At 37.9% G+C, this 17,646-nt stretch overlaps 6 protein-coding genes across 8 annotated transcripts; 3 read left to right on the top strand and 3 right to left on the bottom strand.

Annotated features, from left to right (window-relative positions):
• The first annotated feature begins 1,010 nt into the window (after nucleotides 1-1,010).
• LOC130503841 (cell division control protein 6 homolog) lies at nucleotides 1,011-4,733 on the top strand. The gene is made up of 16 exons (XM_056998402.1): nucleotides 1,011-1,360; nucleotides 1,496-1,574; nucleotides 1,654-1,874; nucleotides 1,978-2,052; nucleotides 2,135-2,244; nucleotides 2,345-2,451; nucleotides 2,557-2,616; nucleotides 2,720-2,793; nucleotides 3,065-3,115; nucleotides 3,215-3,264; nucleotides 3,406-3,487; nucleotides 3,588-3,677; nucleotides 3,964-4,026; nucleotides 4,133-4,228; nucleotides 4,341-4,430; nucleotides 4,541-4,733. The coding sequence occupies exons 1-16, from the start codon at nucleotides 1,169-1,171 to the stop codon at nucleotides 4,571-4,573; spliced, it is 1,473 nt and encodes a 490-aa protein (XP_056854382.1). The 5' UTR covers nucleotides 1,011-1,168; the 3' UTR covers nucleotides 4,574-4,733.
• Nucleotides 4,734-5,764: 1,031 nt separating this feature from the next.
• On the top strand, nucleotides 5,765-7,012 carry LOC130503843 (protein FAR-RED ELONGATED HYPOCOTYL 3-like). Its single transcript, XM_056998404.1, has one exon. The coding sequence runs from the start codon at nucleotides 5,765-5,767 to the stop codon at nucleotides 7,010-7,012; it is 1,248 nt and encodes a 415-aa protein (XP_056854384.1).
• Nucleotides 7,013-7,203: 191 nt separating this feature from the next.
• Nucleotides 7,204-7,913, bottom strand: LOC130503842 (uncharacterized). Its single transcript, XM_056998403.1, has 2 exons — nucleotides 7,536-7,913; nucleotides 7,204-7,462 (listed from the first exon to the last, which is right to left on the bottom strand). Exons 1-2 carry the CDS (start codon nucleotides 7,740-7,742, stop codon nucleotides 7,313-7,315), a joined length of 357 nt encoding a protein of 118 aa, XP_056854383.1. The 5' UTR covers nucleotides 7,743-7,913; the 3' UTR covers nucleotides 7,204-7,312.
• Nucleotides 7,914-11,084: 3,171 nt separating this feature from the next.
• LOC130494417 (probable alkaline/neutral invertase B) lies at nucleotides 11,085-13,673 on the top strand. Of its 3 annotated transcripts, none has more exons than XM_056998406.1 (5): nucleotides 11,085-11,239; nucleotides 11,508-11,974; nucleotides 12,044-12,475; nucleotides 12,578-13,136; nucleotides 13,210-13,673. In XM_056998406.1, the coding sequence occupies exons 2-5, from the start codon at nucleotides 11,564-11,566 to the stop codon at nucleotides 13,503-13,505; spliced, it is 1,698 nt and encodes a 565-aa protein (XP_056854386.1). In that variant the 5' UTR covers nucleotides 11,085-11,239; nucleotides 11,508-11,563; the 3' UTR covers nucleotides 13,506-13,673. The 3 variants fall into 3 exon arrangements, with proteins under 3 accessions (XP_056854386.1, XP_056854385.1, XP_056854387.1); XM_056998405.1 differs by having other exon boundaries at nucleotides 11,086-11,239; nucleotides 11,539-11,974; XM_056998407.1 differs by lacking the exon at nucleotides 11,085-11,239 and having other exon boundaries at nucleotides 11,260-11,974.
• On the bottom strand, nucleotides 13,670-15,197 carry LOC108823050 (type III polyketide synthase B). Its single transcript, XM_018596277.2, has 3 exons — nucleotides 14,957-15,197; nucleotides 14,317-14,883; nucleotides 13,670-14,246 (listed from the first exon to the last, which is right to left on the bottom strand). The coding sequence occupies exons 1-3, from the start codon at nucleotides 15,138-15,140 to the stop codon at nucleotides 13,819-13,821; spliced, it is 1,179 nt and encodes a 392-aa protein (XP_018451779.2). The 5' UTR covers nucleotides 15,141-15,197; the 3' UTR covers nucleotides 13,670-13,818.
• A 263-nt stretch (nucleotides 15,198-15,460) lies between these two features.
• LOC108823051 (5'-methylthioadenosine/S-adenosylhomocysteine nucleosidase) lies at nucleotides 15,461-17,192 on the bottom strand. Its single transcript, XM_018596278.2, has 8 exons — nucleotides 17,034-17,192; nucleotides 16,874-16,937; nucleotides 16,691-16,782; nucleotides 16,507-16,613; nucleotides 16,349-16,423; nucleotides 16,198-16,272; nucleotides 16,001-16,093; nucleotides 15,461-15,919 (listed from the first exon to the last, which is right to left on the bottom strand). Exons 1-8 carry the CDS (start codon nucleotides 17,131-17,133, stop codon nucleotides 15,722-15,724), a joined length of 804 nt encoding a protein of 267 aa, XP_018451780.1. The 5' UTR covers nucleotides 17,134-17,192; the 3' UTR covers nucleotides 15,461-15,721.
• Between the last annotated feature and the right edge of the window lie 454 nt (nucleotides 17,193-17,646).

The following is a 17,646-nucleotide window of genomic DNA, read 5'->3' as shown; positions in this document are numbered from 1 at the left end:
TTTACCAAAGTAGTTAATACTACCCCTGTTTTATTCTCATAAATTACCTAGTAGGACCGACGCATACTTGTCGTAGAAGAGGTTTGGTCGCTTGCCGGCTTCCTCAGTGAAGATCTTGTTCAGTGCCTTCTTCACGTATCATGTTTTGACCGTACACGAAGTCACTCCCAACAAACACACTCAAATTTTGGGGGTGCATTAGGCATAGTGATCATTATTGTGCATTATTGTACAAGTATATATACAATCACTCGTTAAAACGTTGAACTAGTTTTGTTCTTTAATCGAAAAGAAGCATTACAAAAAGTATATGAATTAAATAAAACCCAAATTTCATTCTTTTATTAAAATGCAATCTTATTTACTTGAGCACAATAATATAGAGCCAAACACATGTGTATATGAAAGCCATGCTTAGGTGGTGGTTATTGATAAGATGCAATAGCCAATTTGAGAATCAGATGGAATGAGACACTACAAAAGGCCACCATTCTTATCATCTCTTATCTTCTTTCAACCTAGTATTTATCAAATTTTGCTTTCATATATCATTCGTATGTATCTCTCAATACACTCTTGTTTTTTATTTCTCTATGTACCATAAGATATATCATCAATTTATGTGGATATCCCTTTTCTATAACGAACCAACCAGATAGATGAAAAAAATATCTCCACGTCATTGTATATCATCGATATCTCATACCTGAATGATTATATATATGTAGAAATAAAATAAATATAAGTGCATTGACACATCGATCACCTAGATTTTTTTTTTTGAACAATGATCACGTAGATTTCTATATTCAGTTCTACAAGTTGTGCCGCCAATAGAGGATATTGAAAAATATAGATGGGCCATTAACAGGCTAAACGGAATCCATAAATTGTTAAAGCCTAACTGGCCCAATAAAACTGCCGCGAAGCTGATTGTTCAAAACGGCAACCGAATAAAAACAGGCGGTGAAAACGTTTTCCCGCTACTCCAATTTTCCCTCTTTTGTTTTTTTTTTTTGTTTTTCATTTTTTTTTCCAACCATTTCCTCTTTCGACATCTCTTCATAAGAAGGCCAGTCTCGACCATGAGATTCATTCATTCTTCACCTCCCTTCGATTCGATCTCCATCTCTCTCGACTCTTTTCCCTCTCCTTCAGCCAACGTACGATGCCTACCATCGCTGGACCAAGTTTCTCATCTCACGAGCATATCGCCGCCGCCAGATCGGAGAACACCGTCGAAGTCAACACTCCTCGAAAGCGGAAGTTGAGATCTGATTCCGCCGCGGAGGTCTCTACGCCGATGAAATTGAAATCTCCTCGACGATGTGCTGTTTCAATCCCAAGGACGCCTATGGCGGTAAATTTCTAGCGATTTAAGACTTGTTTTAGTTATGAGTGGATTCAATCCGATTGATGTTCTAATTGGATTTATCACTCATCACTAGATCGATTACTTGTTTGAATTTATAATTGATTTATTATCCGATTGCAGGAGGTTAAGGAAGAATCTAACGGAAAGCCAGAAACTCAATTTGATTGTTTAGATGTTAAATCGAAGTGGAATCCTAGAGGTATATACATGGAACTTTCAGTGTTGGTATTGATTTCAATGCTCTCAGTTTTGTTGATGTACAAAGATTAATTGCACAGATGAGGATCAAATGAAAGCTGTGAAGGAGGCATTGCACGTTTCCACGGCACCATCAACTGTTGTTTGCCGTGAGGACGAGCAAGGACGTGTTTTGGAGTTTGTAAAAGGTTGCATGGAACAGAAGAAGGCTGGGAGTTTGTACATATGTGGCTGTCCTGGAACTGGGAAGTCACTGTCGATGGAGAAAGTTAGACAACAAGCTCAAGACTGGGCAAAGCAGGTGATCAATCTTGTGTTTTTTTTTTTATCTTCAGGAGTTGTGATTAGTGTGAATCTATCACAATATTAAAAGACTGATGTTCGTTTTGTGATTTTTTTTTCAGGAAGGCTTGCCTTGCTTGGAAACAGTGTCTGTTAATTGCACGTCTTTGACCAAAACAACAGATATATTCTCCAAGGTAAGGCCTTGTGCAATTCAAATACCTCCAAGTTCTTGGTTTCATTTCGGTGTAGTTGTTTATTGGGTTGTTTTGGTTTCAGATACTTGGTGAAAACAAGACAGGGAAGAAAGCTATTGGCTCCTCTTCACCTCTAGAGCAACTTCAGATTATGTTTTCTCAAAAGCGAGAATCACCCAGCTCAAAGATGATGTAGGTTCTTTTTTCATTCTTGTGGTTGCTCTGACTTGATCACCTACTAATATATATTTTTTTTGTTTAAGCCTGCTAAAAATTTAGACTTAATTTGCAGGCTAATTATTGCAGATGAGATGGACTACTTGATCACAAGAGATCGGGGTGTCCTTCACGAGCTTTTTATGCTCACAACTTTGCCATTTTCGAGATGTATACTTATAGGTACTGTTCTTTGTGATCATGGTTATATTTTAACGTTCATATATGTACCACGTTTCCTATGATCATACAAAGTTTGTAAGTTTATCTGTCGTATTCATTCTCCAGGTGTAGCAAACGCAATAGACCTTGCAGATCGTTTCCTTCCAAAATTGAAGTCTCTTAATTGTACGTATTTCTTCATCATTGTTTAACAGTTAGAAGATTCCCTTAACTTTGATAAAAAGAAACAGTTGACTTTACTCCAACTTATTTTCCCAAATTAATGCAGGCAAACCTTTGGTTGTCACTTTCCCTGCCTATTCTATGCAACAGATCCTAAGGATACTTCAGGAGAGGCTTGTGGTAAGTCTATTTTGTGGTATAATATGCTTTCACAGAGAGAGAAACGCCTCAGTTAGTGACTAGTGAAGCTAGTGAAAATATGATGTAAATAATTAGGATGATCCGTTACCAATGCCACAAAGAACATTTTGTTTCAATGTAGTTGGTATTCAAGAAACCCAAGAAAAAAATGAATAGCGATTCAGAACCATGTAAATAAATTTTGACCAATCTAGAACTTATACATAATCGATTTGATCATAAATTCTTATTCTTCAAACTGTTATAACAGGAACTTCCATATGTTGCATTTCAACCAAAAGCCTTGGAGCTTTGCGCCAGGGTAAGAATATTTATTGACATTTTTCACTCCCTGTATAGTTGACCACTTTTTTCATTTTGGCATTCTATATTTATGTTCTCTATTTTTGCGTTGTTCCAGAAAGTATCAGCTGCATCAGGAGACATGAGAAAGGCTCTATCTGTCTGCAGGTTAATACTCTTATAAAGTTTTCTCTGAATTTGCATAAGATGAATGAGAGTACTATCTTCTATATATTGTAATTTACTCTTGACATTATCACACTGAAGTTGACAACCCCAATTTTTTTCATATTGATTTTTGATGTTCAGGAGTGCCTTAGAAATCTTAGAAACAGAAGTTAAAGGATCAATAGATCACGAGCCACAAACTCCAGTTACAGAGGATCAAGTGGTTAGTACTTTCCTTCTACTTTAATAACGATGTTAATATGAAGGATCCATAGAATATATGTGGTCTAATGTCATAATTTTTATCATCGATTACTCTACAGGTCAAGATGGATCATATGCTAGCAGCACTGGCCAAAACCTTCAAATCTCCAGTAGTTGACACCATTCAGTCTCTTCCTCAACACCAGCAAGTAAGTTACATCACCATAGACTTACGGATATCTGGTACTTCTGGTTCTCAAGTCTTAATATGCTTACAACATCATATGAAAAATTTTAGTTTCTGTTTTCAGTGTGATCTAAAGTATAGTTCATATAATATTTTACAATTATATTCTAAAAGTTATAGAGAACAAATATGATGTCACAAAGAAACTTAAGACCACATGCTGGTGTGTATTTGGTTATGGCTAAGTAGACATAATCTGAAAGTTAGTAGTGGACTGTAATCACATTGCTTCTATTGAAAACTTGCAGATCATAGTTTGTTCTGCTGCAAAGGCCTTTAGAGGAAGCAAAAAGGACAGAACCATTGCAGAGGTAATAATTTTTATTGAATGAACAATACACAAAACACATCACTAAAGTCTTAAAAAGACATTATACATAATGTTTTACGTCTCTGTTTTGACACACTTCGATGCAGTTAAATAAGTTATACTTGGAAATCTGTAAATCTTCGATGATCACTCCAGCTGGAATAACAGAGTTCACCAACATGTGTACGGTGCTAAATGACCAGGTACTAACTCATTCTTACAAAGAAAACTCAACAACTTGTAGGAGATCATATGAGTTAGAATAATTCTCATGTTGTGTTGGTTTACATAATAATCATATTTGGATTGTCACAGGGGATTGTAAAACTAAGTCAGGCTCGGAACGATAAGTTAAAGAGAGTGAGCCTAAGAGTAGATGAAGCAGACATTACATTTGCTCTTAAGGTAAACAAGACCCCCCCTTTGTTTTGTTTCAAAATTACTTGCAAACTTTTTTCGTACACAAATTGCAGTTTCTTAATTCTTACACCCTTTTGTTTTTAATTGCATAACAGGAAATTCGATTCTTCCGCAACTGTCTTCTGTAATGAAGTTATTGAAGATGGGTTTCTTCATTTTTGTTTTTCTTACCGAGTACAAAAAGTAAAAAACTCAGTACTCTCATAAACTGTATTCTTCTATTATGTAAATGATCATAAACCCAATGTGTTTATTACATTTTACTAGTAAAAGCAAAGTTTAAATTTATTTTATCTTATTCTACTTGCTCCATCATCATGTAGCACAAAAACTCAAAGCCCAGGTGGTTCATGTCCATCATCATGTAGCATAAAAACAAGTTGGAAGGCAGTAAAACCAGCTTTTAAAAACGAAAATGACCAACAGTTATTGCGTGCCCCGATTTATACGCAGCACGAGAACACGACCGACTTCATCGAAAGAGTGAGCGAAACGCAGCGTTTTGACGGAAATAAGGATACCGAATAAAAATAAAGGAAATAAAGGCAGTTGAGAGGAGAAATGGTCTCCAATGCCCGTGGAAGAAAAATTTAAAGCCATGATATCCTCGTTATAACGAGATTTCATTTTACAATTAAATTTAAATCGAAAAATGAGTGAAATACTAATAAGCCAACATAAGTGATGATATTTACAAAGGAAACCAGGGTCAAATCCACCCGAGACCCACTCATCCAATGACCCGTCTGATTTATATGGGTAATACAACTAAACCAACTAAACCAACAAAATCCCTAAAAGCAAACGCGATTTCTGATCGAAATCGCTTATCTCACCTCTTTTTTTCTCTTCCTCTTTATCTCTATCGCGAAAGAGAAACTATGACAAGAGGCTAAGACGATTCCTCCTCCTTCGCCTCTCTCCCAGCTCTGCTCGATCTCCACTCTTCTCTCCTGCCGCTTCTCTACCGCCGCCGCCGTTGTCTGCTTAAACCAATCACCTGACGTATTCGTAAGTTGTGGTCTCAGATCTCCGCTTTGAGCTTTCTTTTGGAAGTAAGTTCTAATGGATTTGCAATTGAAATGCATTGGTATATAATGCATTCCAATGGTTGAATGAGAATGTATAGGCAGTAGAATTGGAGAATGTATAGGCATCTCGCTTCTCATTGGACTTAGATCGACCTTGTTCATGATAATTGTAGTATAACTGTATAACTCGGGACAACTAATAGAACTGTGGATAACTTTAACTGTATAACTCGGGACAACTAATAGAACTGTGGATAACTTGGTTTGTTCTGGTTTGGGCAGGATACAATGAGCAATCATGTAAGTGGTATACCTGGTAGTCCGGAAAAGAGCTACAAGATGATGTATAGCTATTTGTACATGTTAAAGCAAGTGAATCCAGGAACAAAAACTTGTGTGAAATTGGATGATGCAAGTAAATTCAAGTACCTCTTCATAGCTTTGGGAGCTTGCATTGAAGGGTTTGCATTTATGAGGAAAGTGATAGCTGTGGATGCGACATCGCTGAAGAACAAATATGGTGGTGTTCTAGTTTTCGCGGAAGCTCAAGATCCTAATGGTCAAAGTTATCCACTTGCGTTTGCAGTACTAGATAGTGAGAATCTTACTAGTTGGACTTGGTTTTTCGAGATGCTTAAAAGTGTTATACCAGACTCTTCTGAACTGGTTTTCATGAGTGAAAGAAATCAGAGTCTGATCTTCGCTATAGGAAGCGTGTTTCCAGAGGCTCACCATGGGCATTGTTTATGGCATTTGAAGGAAAAGGTGAAATGGCATGCTGGTAACGTCAACAAGGTTATAGTCGGACATAAATTTATGGAGTTGGGCAGATATTACACGGTGGATGACTTCAACTCTGCTTACGACTCATTTGAAAAAAGATATCCTGCTGTGTACAAGTATGTGCAGGAACATACTGAAAAGGACAAATGGGCAAGAGTTTTTCTCCCACGTGACAGGTACAACTTCGATACAATCAACAGTGTGGAATCAATGAAGAGCGTGTTTAAAGAGGCAACGACGTGGGCATTAATACCAATGTTGGATTGTATCGTCAGGAAATTCTCTGATTGGTTCACTCAACGGAAGGAAGCTGTTTCTAGATCAATCGATACAAGCCTGGTGCCTCTGGTTGAGAACTACTTGCACGGTCTATGGGATGTTGCACAAAAGCTATCTGTACGGGAGATTAATAGTTATGAGCTTAAGTACGAGATCACTGACACTGCTGGAAAGATGTTTTGGGCGAGCTTGGTTGAAAAATCTTGTACTTGCAAGGTGTGGGATTATGAAAAGTTTCCTTGCCTGCACGGACTGGCAGCTTACATCTATTTCACTACGAATGTTGATGGCGGCCTTAATATCCATGAGCTGTGCTCAAAATACTATTGGACGGAATTGTGGGCTTTGGCGTATGACAGGACACTTTGTGTTGTGCCCGACATGTCTTCTTGGAATGTACCAGATCAGATTAAGGAGGTGAAGATCATACCTCCGGATCGCATCAGGAGGAAGGGAAGGAAAAGAGTTGGATGAATTTGAAGTGATGAATTTGGAGTGATGAATTTAGCTACTTTATCGTGTTGTATGCTTCGGAAAACTTTATTTTGTTGTACTTTAACTTTAAGTGTTTTGTTCGAGAACTATGGATTACTACGGAAAACTTTGGTATTACTACGGAAAACCAGTAATCTTAACACAACATCACATTAATTAGGAGATAGTCTTTAACACAACATCACACAATTCCACAAATCCAAACATAAGGCTTATTGCAGAAACTAAAGGAGATCTGATCTCAAACTAAAGACACAAATCCAAACAACATAAGGCTTCTCATTTACGGGTAAGAAGGTCCTTAAGCTGAGCAATTTCTTCAGCCATTTTGTGCATCTCTTCAGCCATTTTGTCCACATCCTGCCTTAAGGAGCGAACCTCTTCCTCAACCCCGAGAACCCATGGTTGACGGAAGTGGAACCCATCATTCTGCAAGTTTCACATGGTTGCACTCAGTTTGACATTTTGCATAAGTTAAGGAAGTAGATAAAATGTAAATTACCTTGTACTCATTACAAGTGAAGTACCTTCGGCCTGGTAGAAAATCCTTATCTGTTGGATTAGTAGAAACCTCGTCGACGATTCGTCCCCCACATGGGCACGAAGTTGGAATCCCGTGTTCAGCATCGCAAATAAACTGAAGCATGTCAAAATGTTTCTTCATCTTCTTCATCTCCTTCCTTTCCTGATTCTCAACCCATGGATCCATTTGCGAAAGGTGATAGAGAGACGAGGGGATTCTCTGGGAGAGGAGAAGGAAGGAATCGAGGAAAAGAGAGAGAGAAGAGAGGAGAGAGAAAAGAGAGAGGGAAATGGGAATCTATTTTTCCCTCGAAAATCCCGCCTTGACTCATAAAAGTCCGCCAAAAATTCTAAATTTTTTCGAAATCCCGCCTAATATATACACGTAGTTCTACTCAAGATAGTAGTTGTACAAAATTACCAAATAGTTGTACTTTCGGTGATTTTCAATAATTTTAGTATTACATGTAATTATAAAACACTTTTTTAGTTGTACAATAAAATATAAGATTCGAAAAGATGAATATTGGTGTTTTACGTAATAAAAGTGTGAAAACATATTTTATAATGGAATCTAATATTGAGTAATCACATATTTCACAAAATGTCTATGAAAGTGTATGTAGTGTGATGGGTTGTTTTTTTGATTGCAGAGTATAATATATTTTTTTCATGTTGAATATAACATTTTTTGACTACTAAAGATAATATTTCTTATTCTGATTTCCAATTTCAAACATTTTGATTTCGAATTCGATTAAAGAAAGTCATACTAGTAATACAAAATCAGAAAACAGTTATCCATAGTAGTATTTGTATTTTTATTCTAGAAACTAGTATTTATATTTATTTTTATGTATTTATTTTTTATTCTAGAAATTAGTATTTATATTTATTTTTATGTATTTATTTTTGATTCTAGAAACTAGTATTTATACTAAATGACAAATAAAGCAAAGTCAAATAAATCAAAGTCAAATAAAACAAAGTAAAATTTTTCAATGTATCTATTTTTAAGTCTTTGATAAAAAAAATTATATGGTATTAAAGGACAAATAAAGTAAAGTCAAATAAAACAAAGTAAAACTTTTCAATAAAACAGGAGGTTCCATCTTCAATCGCCACAATCCTCTACTCATATTGTTTATTAACTTGATTGTCGCCATAATATCGAGTTATGGCTTTATCTCCGATTTCATCATCATTCGAATGGCACACCTCATAGTTCATACCTACAGAATTTCGTTTCCCCGCTTTTGAACTTCGTTTTGAACTTGGTTTGCCCGCTCTTGAAAGTTGCTCTGAGAGTTCTAACCTTTCGATGACCTCCACCAACAAAATGCACCTACGGTTGTTTTTATCAAGGGACAAAAGATAACCACAAAGATCCTCCTCATCACAAATGACGAATTTCTCGTCACTCCCAACCAGCAGTGGAATGTAACTCAATTTCAACTTCACATTACATTCATCAAGCCCCACCTTTTTGCATATGCGTGCTTCTACCATTGAAAGATCTATCTCCTCCACAGCATGCTTCAACACTAAACAATACATGCGACCTTCACATCTGAAGTGTATGATGACGTTGTGGCTCATTGTAGCCTGCCAAAACCATTCAATACCATCCATTATACATTCGAAGTTATACATGTTTTACTAGTTCTACAATAATCATCAGTAATACTAGTTTTTTCTAGTTCTACTGTCGTACCCGTTTTGAATTTGAGGTTGAATCTACATTCAGCGCACTAGAATCGAACAATACAACCATTCTCCTACTCAATTCAACTAATAATGGAATCGTATAATAATAGATACCAGGATGCAACATCTAAATCCATTTTCTAAGCTCATTCAAGAGAGGAGCTTTGGAACCCCAAAACCGAGAGCCTCGTTCTCCTCTAAAACCTACCTCTTCGACCCTTAAACAGCGCCGGAAGACGACGGAGGACCGAATCGGAGTGAGGCCGGAGTTTGCCGGAGTAGCAATCAATCGAGCGATCGGGTTCCCTTTTCCAAAACGCAATCTCCTCAAACCGCAATCGTGCAATCGAGCTGCTGTCCGTACGGTCGGTATAGGAGATCGATATCTCCATTTCGTCGGTTTGATTTTTTTTTTTTTTCTAATTTTGATGTTTTCTTTATTCTAAGGCTAATTTCGTAATTTTATATGGTTTAATGAATATGAAGGATATGAAGATTAGTAAGGGATATAAGTGATTTAAATTTCCTCTCCAAAGGTAATGGAGATGATGTCTCGAGAAGGAGTTTCAGAAGCGGCTGTACAGAGGTAACAAAGAAGAAGAAGAAACAAACGAAGAAACACTGGTTTGTTTTGATTTGGGCCTTTATTTAGTGGGCTTTACAAAAAAAACTTTCTCAGACCAGAGATAACCCTATATTATTCCCCAAAAAGTCCAGTAAGTAAATAAATCAAATCAAGCATTGGCAAAAGAGACTAATCAAATCAAGCATTGGCAACGTTGGAAACTAACTATTATTAGACCTTTCTTTTGTTTCATTACCAACGAGATTTGATTATATAATGTGATTCCAATTTAAATTTGATAGGTTAAAAGTATTTTGAAACCAACAAGTAGTCAGCCTGTGCATGGCACCAGATTCGCTTCCACCATACAACAATCAAACATCTTTAGAGTAGTTCCATTGGTCAATAACCCAAAAAAATATTTAAACTTTAATATTAATATTATAATGTATTTTTGTAAAACTATTTAAATTTATTTTGTCTATTTAATATGCATCAGTCATATATACTGCCACATGTATGTAGAGATTTGGTAGAGTATGCAGGCTCTTTTATACAATACTTTCACATTTTTCTTTCCAATTTTTCTTTTTTACTCCTTCTGTTTCTAGTTGTAAATAGTTTTAAAATAAAATTATTTCAAAATATAAGTACTTTACATACACTTTTTTCATTTATTAAAAATAATATGACCATTGAAATAATGTTAAAGTTTTTTATAATTGGTTAAATTAGTTGATTAAATGATATTTTTAAAAGAATAACAACTTTCTAAATTTTTGTGTTTTTTAGCAAAACTACTTACAATTAGAAATGGAAAGAGTATTAAGAAGTTAGATACTGGGATTAGAACCATTAATAGTATTGCTTTTATTCAGTGATAAACAGCAAGATACTCACCAGAGTACTAAAGTTGAATATCTCAACCAGTGTTTTTCTTAATATATTTTATTAAATAATTAAAATTTATTTTCTTTTCAAATAGAAAATAAATTAAAAATTGTACGTGTATAAATAGAGTTCTAAAAATATCTCGTAGAGAGTGTTTATTTTTGACATTTTAAATTGTGAAGATATCCTATGAGAACTTATAGTGAAGATAATACCGGTGAAATTCAAAACTCAACAACCTCATATGATATGCATGGCTTCGCGAAGACTTAACTTTTTGCACCTTACCGGTAGCTACAATCACATCTGGACCGTACACGTGGACCCAAACCCTCCTTATTTTGTTGAATGGCTGATACGTCTACCCTTTCGCCGTTCAATTACTTATTCGACTAACTGATACTACTATATATATACTCTCCCTTCTCTTCTCTTCTGTTTCGTGATCACAGAGAGAGACGCAGAGCAGAGTGCGAAGCTCCTTCGTCTCCTTCTCCGTTCCACACTCGATTATAACTAAGGTTCGTTATCTCTCTACGTCTTTCTCTGTGATTAGGAGCAACATTTACGATTAGTGAGGTTGTATCGCTCCTTTGTTAATCTCCCGGATCTCCGCCGAAGAATCGCTTGCGTGCTTTAGCTCGATGACAGTTCCGTTTTCGATCTGTTCTATGCGTGATGTCGTTGTGATTGATTGATTACGTTTGATCATGCTACTGTTGTTCGTTGTGTGTGAACCTTATTGCGATAAAAAAAAAAAGAAACTCTGATCGATTTCTAGAAATGCAGGGAGTGATTGATCATTGGACTGTTTGGCTAGGTTTTTGAATCAAAATCCGACGCAAATGTCGACTTCTAATCACGTGAACGGCGACGCCAAGACTGCTGCTGATAATACATCGGACGATTTTGATGACATTGATTTCTCCAAGCTGCTGCTAGAGAAGCCAAGGCCGTTGAATATCGAAAGACTGAGATCACTTGAAGAAAGGTCTCTTACTGAAATGTCCACCTCACCACCACCACAGCTTCGATACAACGCGGATAATGCTTCTTCTCGAGTCGTCCAAGATTGTGTGGTTGTTTCACCTAGCGTTGGATTCAATACCCCTCGGTCACTGGCGGGATTCGAGTCTCATCCTATGGTGGGAGAGGCCTGGGACGCTTTGAGAAGGTCTATGGTGTACTTCCGTGGACAGCCTGTTGGGACAATCGCTGCGGTGGATAACTCTGAGGAAAAGCTCAACTATGATCAGGTGAGTTTCTGACTAAATAAAACACACATTTTTTTTTATCCTGATGTTGTTAAATCTGCTGTCTTTTAGGTGTTTGTGAGAGACTTTGTACCAAGTGCTTTAGCGTTCTTGATGAACGGAGAGCCGGATATAGTGAAGAACTTCCTTTTGAAGACTCTTCGTCTACAGTCATGGGAGAAAAAGATTGATAGGTTCCAGCTTGGCGAAGGAGTTATGCCTGCTAGCTTCAAAGTCTTTCATGATCCTGTTAGAAACCATGAGACGTTGATAGCTGATTTTGGCGAGAGCGCGATTGGGAGAGTGGCGCCGGTTGATTCTGGATTCTGGTGGATTATTCTGCTCAGAGCATACACCAAATCTACTGGAGACTCTTCTCTTGCTGACATGCCTGAATGCCAGAAGGGTATACGGTTGATATTAAGCCTGTGTCTCTCTGAGGGGTTTGATACCTTTCCCACTCTCTTGTGCGCTGATGGTTGCTGTATGATTGATCGTAGGATGGTGAGAAAAGTCCATCTTATTCTTAGTAGTTTTTCTTTATAGTGATTCTTTCTAGACGAAGACTGTTTTGAGCTATCTGTTTTGTGTGTGTGTGTGTGTTAGGGAGTTTATGGTTACCCGATAGAGATTCAAGCCCTTTTCTTCATGGCCTTAAGGTGTGCTCTCCTCCTACTCAAACATGAAGGAGAAGGTAAAGAGATGGTGGAACAGATAGTGAAGCGACTTCATGCATTGAGCTACCACATGAGGAGCTACTTTTGGCTTGACTTGAAGCAGCTTAATGACATTTACCGATACAAGACAGAGGAGTACTCTCACACTGCTGTCAACAAGTTCAACGTGATCCCGGACTCTCTTCCAGAATGGGTTTTCGACTTCATGCCGCCTCAGGGAGGGTTCTTCATCGGCAATGTTAGCCCAGCAAGAATGGATTTCCGTTGGTTTGCTCTTGGCAATTGTATAGCGATACTGTCTTCCTTGGCTACTCCTGAGCAGTCGACCGCAATTATGGATCTCATTGAAGCTCGCTGGGAAGAACTGGTCGGAGAAATGCCGCTCAAAGTTTGCTACCCTGCAATAGAAAGCCATGAATGGAAGATAGTGACTGGCTGTGACCCCAAAAACACTCGATGGAGCTACCACAATGGAGGGTCCTGGCCAGGTAAAAATTTACTAACTCTCCTTCTTCACATTCCTTCTGGTTACAAAAGCTGACATGACCTTCGTTGGTACAGTGTTGCTTTGGCTACTGACGGCTGCTTGTATCAAAACGGGTCGACCTCAAATAGCAAGACGAGCGATTGAAGTGGCGGAAGCTAGGCTTCATAAAGACAACTGGCCTGAATACTATGATGGAACGGTAGGGAGATACGTGGGGAAACAAGCGCGTAAATGCCAGACTTGGTCAATCGCTGGATACTTAGTGGCCAAGATGATGCTTGAAGATCCGTCACATGTCGGTATGGTTGCTCTCGAGGAAGATAAACAAATGAAACCTGTTATGAGAAGATCCAACTCCTGGACTTGTTGAAAAGTTTGATCATCTTTGGTCAAAGGTAACGTAGGGAAAAGATGAGCTAATTCTGATAATCGAATCTTTCTTTGTTTTTCAAATTCCACATTTTACGTTGTTTTGCTTTGTGAAATATTTTTAGACTATGAGAGATTTAAGCATCATAAAAAGATTTCATCTGGTTTAGCTTCCAAGTCTTATTATTTTATGATTTTTCTCTCTGGTGTAATGACTGTATAACAGAAGACGATTTTTTCTTGAGCCCTTAGTTATCACCAAACCCCATTTCTTGAGCTTCAAGGTAATACCAAAACCCCCGTTACTTTTTCGCTCAAACGTCAAGGTTTCGAGCAACGATGCCTTCAAATGTAACACCAGGTCCAAAAGCAAGAATCAGACCCCACTCGTTTCCACCTTCATTCATGTTCCTGGCTTTCCTGCTCTCCTCCAACATATACTCCAACACATAAACGATCGAGTTGCTACTTGCGTTGCCATAGTCCATGAGAGCTCTCCTGCTTGGACTCAGCTTCTCAGGAGACAGGTTAAGCCGCTTTTCCATTCGGTTCAAGATGGCGGGTCCACCTGGATGAACTGCCCAGAACATTTGGTTATAGTCTTTATTAGCCAGTCCTGCTTTTCCTATTAGTCTCTTGCAGAAACCCTCCACGTTGTCTTCTATTATCTGTGGAAGCTCTCTAGACAGCGTGAAGTTTATCCCTTGTTCCGTTAGCTTCCCATCTATCGTCTTCTCCGTGTCTGTGCCATGGAAAAGTAGTGTGAGTTATAAGTTTCAGTGGAATGCAAACTACGTATATTGTAGGTTTACCAGGAAGGAAGTTCTGAATTGCTGTGTGGAGCTCAAAGAGAGGCTTCTCATGAATCGGGTCTGGATCGGATCCAATGATCATAGCTCCGGCTCCATCACCAAACAATGCGACACCAACAAGATCATACGGTCTATCAGCACTCGGAGGTTTGAACCCAATGATGGTCGTCTCAGAGGTGGCGAGCAAGACTCTACTCCCCGGATTGTTCTCGGCTATGTCTTTCGCTACACGGAGACCGGCAACGCCACCAGAGCATCCCACGAAGTAGAGCAGGACACGGTGTGTCTCGGGGCTGAGACCAAGGCCTTTGGCTAAGTAGAGGTCGCCACCAGGGAGACGAGCTTCGCTTGAAGAGACATAAACAAGGTGAGTTATGTCGGAAATAGAACGGCCCCAGTTCTTGATGCAGACTCTAGAAGCCTCCACTGCCATTTCGGTTACAGCGTCGTTGCATATGTTTAGACGCTGCTTCACGGTGGATCCTCCTTCAATGGCTAGTTCTGGATACTTTGTTAGTATCTCCTCTGACATGACAACATACCTTGTCCTCACAGTCGTTGTCTTGCCTGTAAAAAAAACTCAGGTTCTCATAAAGGCTTATACAAATTTAACAGAAAAAGGTTAAAGGGAAGACATTACAGAGACGAGTAAGCTTCTGTTTGAGTTCAGGGTCATCACAATTAGTAGTTTTAAAGTAGCCATCAACCAAGTATTCTTGCATTACTAGCTGCTGAGGAAAGGCTTTTCCAATTGCAAGAATTGTAGCCTTCCCCGGATTTGGTTTCTTCTCTAAACCCAACTCTGTTGCATCGATGCTTCCCATTGCTCTCTCTCTTTTAATTGTTAAGACTTGAGATCCAAATCTTGGGTCTGTTCAAAAGGGTCAAAGTGAAGGCGTATATATACGCTGCAGCTTTTGAAGTTTATGACCTGCACCTTGTGTGGTGTTTCTGTTTAGTTGATATTTGGTGAAGATTAGGTGTGAGAATCAGGAGCTTCATGTTTATCGCATTGGCTCTTTCTAAAACGGAACTCGACTTCTTTGAGATTTTTCTCTTGTTCCATAATCTTTGCCTTAACTTAAACGGATAGTTGTTAGTAGCCAACACAAGAGTGTGTAATTAGACTTCAAAAAAAGGCCAGAGAAACTAACTAAAGTTTCTTGCTATTTCAAGCATGAACAAAAAAAGAATGAAAGCAAATCTTATTATATTGTTGGGTATCAAAACTTGTTGAGTTCTACATATAAGATGATCCATCATCATATGAAAGAGAGCCAATAAAACGAGAGCTCATGAGGAAAAGTGGAGTTAAAAAAATGAACATTCTGCTCCAACCTATCGCCTAACTTGCCTATACCCATCTCCCTTTTGCTTGAATCTTTATTAAAAAACGTGAACCTCTTCAGAGGTCTGAAAGACACTTTCCACTGATGAAGTCAATCACTTTGGTAATGGACTCATCAAGCTTGGCAGTGACTGCAGCTAAATTCTCCAAAAACTCCTCTGAGGTTGGTCTATTTCCGTCCACAATATCAGTTACTCCTTTTATTAAAATCGTAGGAACCTTAAAAATATCAGCCACATAGGCCACTGCTGCTCCCTAAATTTGGCCGAAATACCCAGAATAAGCAGTAGCTATTGATTAAGAGAAACACATAGATTGGAGAACAAAGAAAGGTACCTCCATGTCTTTAACTGTAGCATCATTTGCTGTGATGGATTCTTTGTCATGTGGAGACATATCCATAGAATCACCAGTGGATAATCTTCCCACCTGTGAACATCAAGACCAAAGGCACAGAACATATCAAGAAATAATTAAAAAAAAAAAACTTGCATGATGATCACAAATTCACAATGGTGAACACAGAGCACAACCTTTAGGTTCAGCTCCTTAATAAGGTTGGGAGTAGGGAAGGCTTTCCGCATACCAACACCATATAGATCAAGGACCTGAAGTGAGACAACATGGAATCTGTTCACTAAAAACAGCAGCTTTACTTGGACACTCATACAAAAGAGCACTCACAGGAACAGGTATCCTTCTGTCATGGAAAGCAGAGCTAGAGACAATATAAACATCGCAAATACTTGCTCCTTTGGCCTGCAAAAGGGCCATAACGACAAATGTTTATTTCTTCCTGACACATATGAGGCAAACATAAGACAGAGAAAAACATTATGTACCTTAAACCCACCAGCGGTTCCAGCATTAATGATTAGGTCCGGCTGTAACGCTTGGATAGATGCATACGTCACGAGAGATGCAGGAACCGTGCATACACTATCAACTCCTAAACATAATCAACCCAAATAACATTCAAATGTAGTAACAATCACAATTAGATATCTACATAACAGACATACATACCAAGAGCTGAATCTTTTCCTGGGCACACTATATTAATGTTCAGCTCTTTATATATTCCTTTAAACAGAACCCAAGCCACCTCTTTTGGAAACCTAAAATTAAAACAAAAAAAAATAAAGTGTTCATTTTTTCAAAAAGGACAAGAAAGCAAAAATCACATTTGAGATGAAAGAAAGAACTCACGGGGAGTTAACGTCTTTGACAAGGCGGAGCCTTTCGATAAGAGGCTGAGCTTCCTTTTGCATAGCTGCGAAATACACAAAATCAATTAGAAGAAGAAGAAGAAGAAGAAAATTTCGACAATCGAGTAAACATCATCAACGGAGGAGAAGAGAAACAGTACCGACGATGAAGACGATGGTTGAGATCGGCCGTTTCTCTACCTGCCGCGTGAGATTTTCCATGGAAGCGTTTGAGATTCGGTCGTCGGCGTGAGCAGCCATGGCGGCGATTCGCCTCAAGTTACAAATTTCTAGATTTCCCACCCGAAATTGGAAACGTGCATAAAAGAAGAGGTGGTTAACCGGATCCGACCGGAAACCTATCCGGATTTAAACCGGATATCGCTTAAAAATGATTGATAATACAATAAAAATTCTATAAATTAATAATGTTAGTACTGTTTTATTAATTTATAAAATTATTAATTTACAAATTTTTTTTTTAGATTTTATCGTATATATCAACTAGGTGTTGTGCCCGCTCAAGCGGATCTAATCATTTTATAATTACTAACTAAATATCATGATAAGTTATTGTTTATGATCTTTAAGTTTTTTTTACAGAATATCAAATTATTTATATATGAAATTTATTTATCAAAATATATATATTCATTATTTCTTTAATTTCTTGAAAGCTTTCATATATATAGTAGAAATATTTTGAACTATATATTTTTGCAATTAATTTTATTTATGATTGAAAGATGTTCTTTTTAGATGATAATATATATA

This window comes from Raphanus sativus, unplaced genomic scaffold, assembly GCF_000801105.2.
Source record: "Raphanus sativus cultivar WK10039 unplaced genomic scaffold, ASM80110v3 Scaffold1172, whole genome shotgun sequence".
Classification (NCBI taxonomy): domain Eukaryota; kingdom Viridiplantae; phylum Streptophyta; class Magnoliopsida; order Brassicales; family Brassicaceae; genus Raphanus; species Raphanus sativus.
This window is presented reverse-complemented; position numbering and strand designations above follow the sequence as displayed.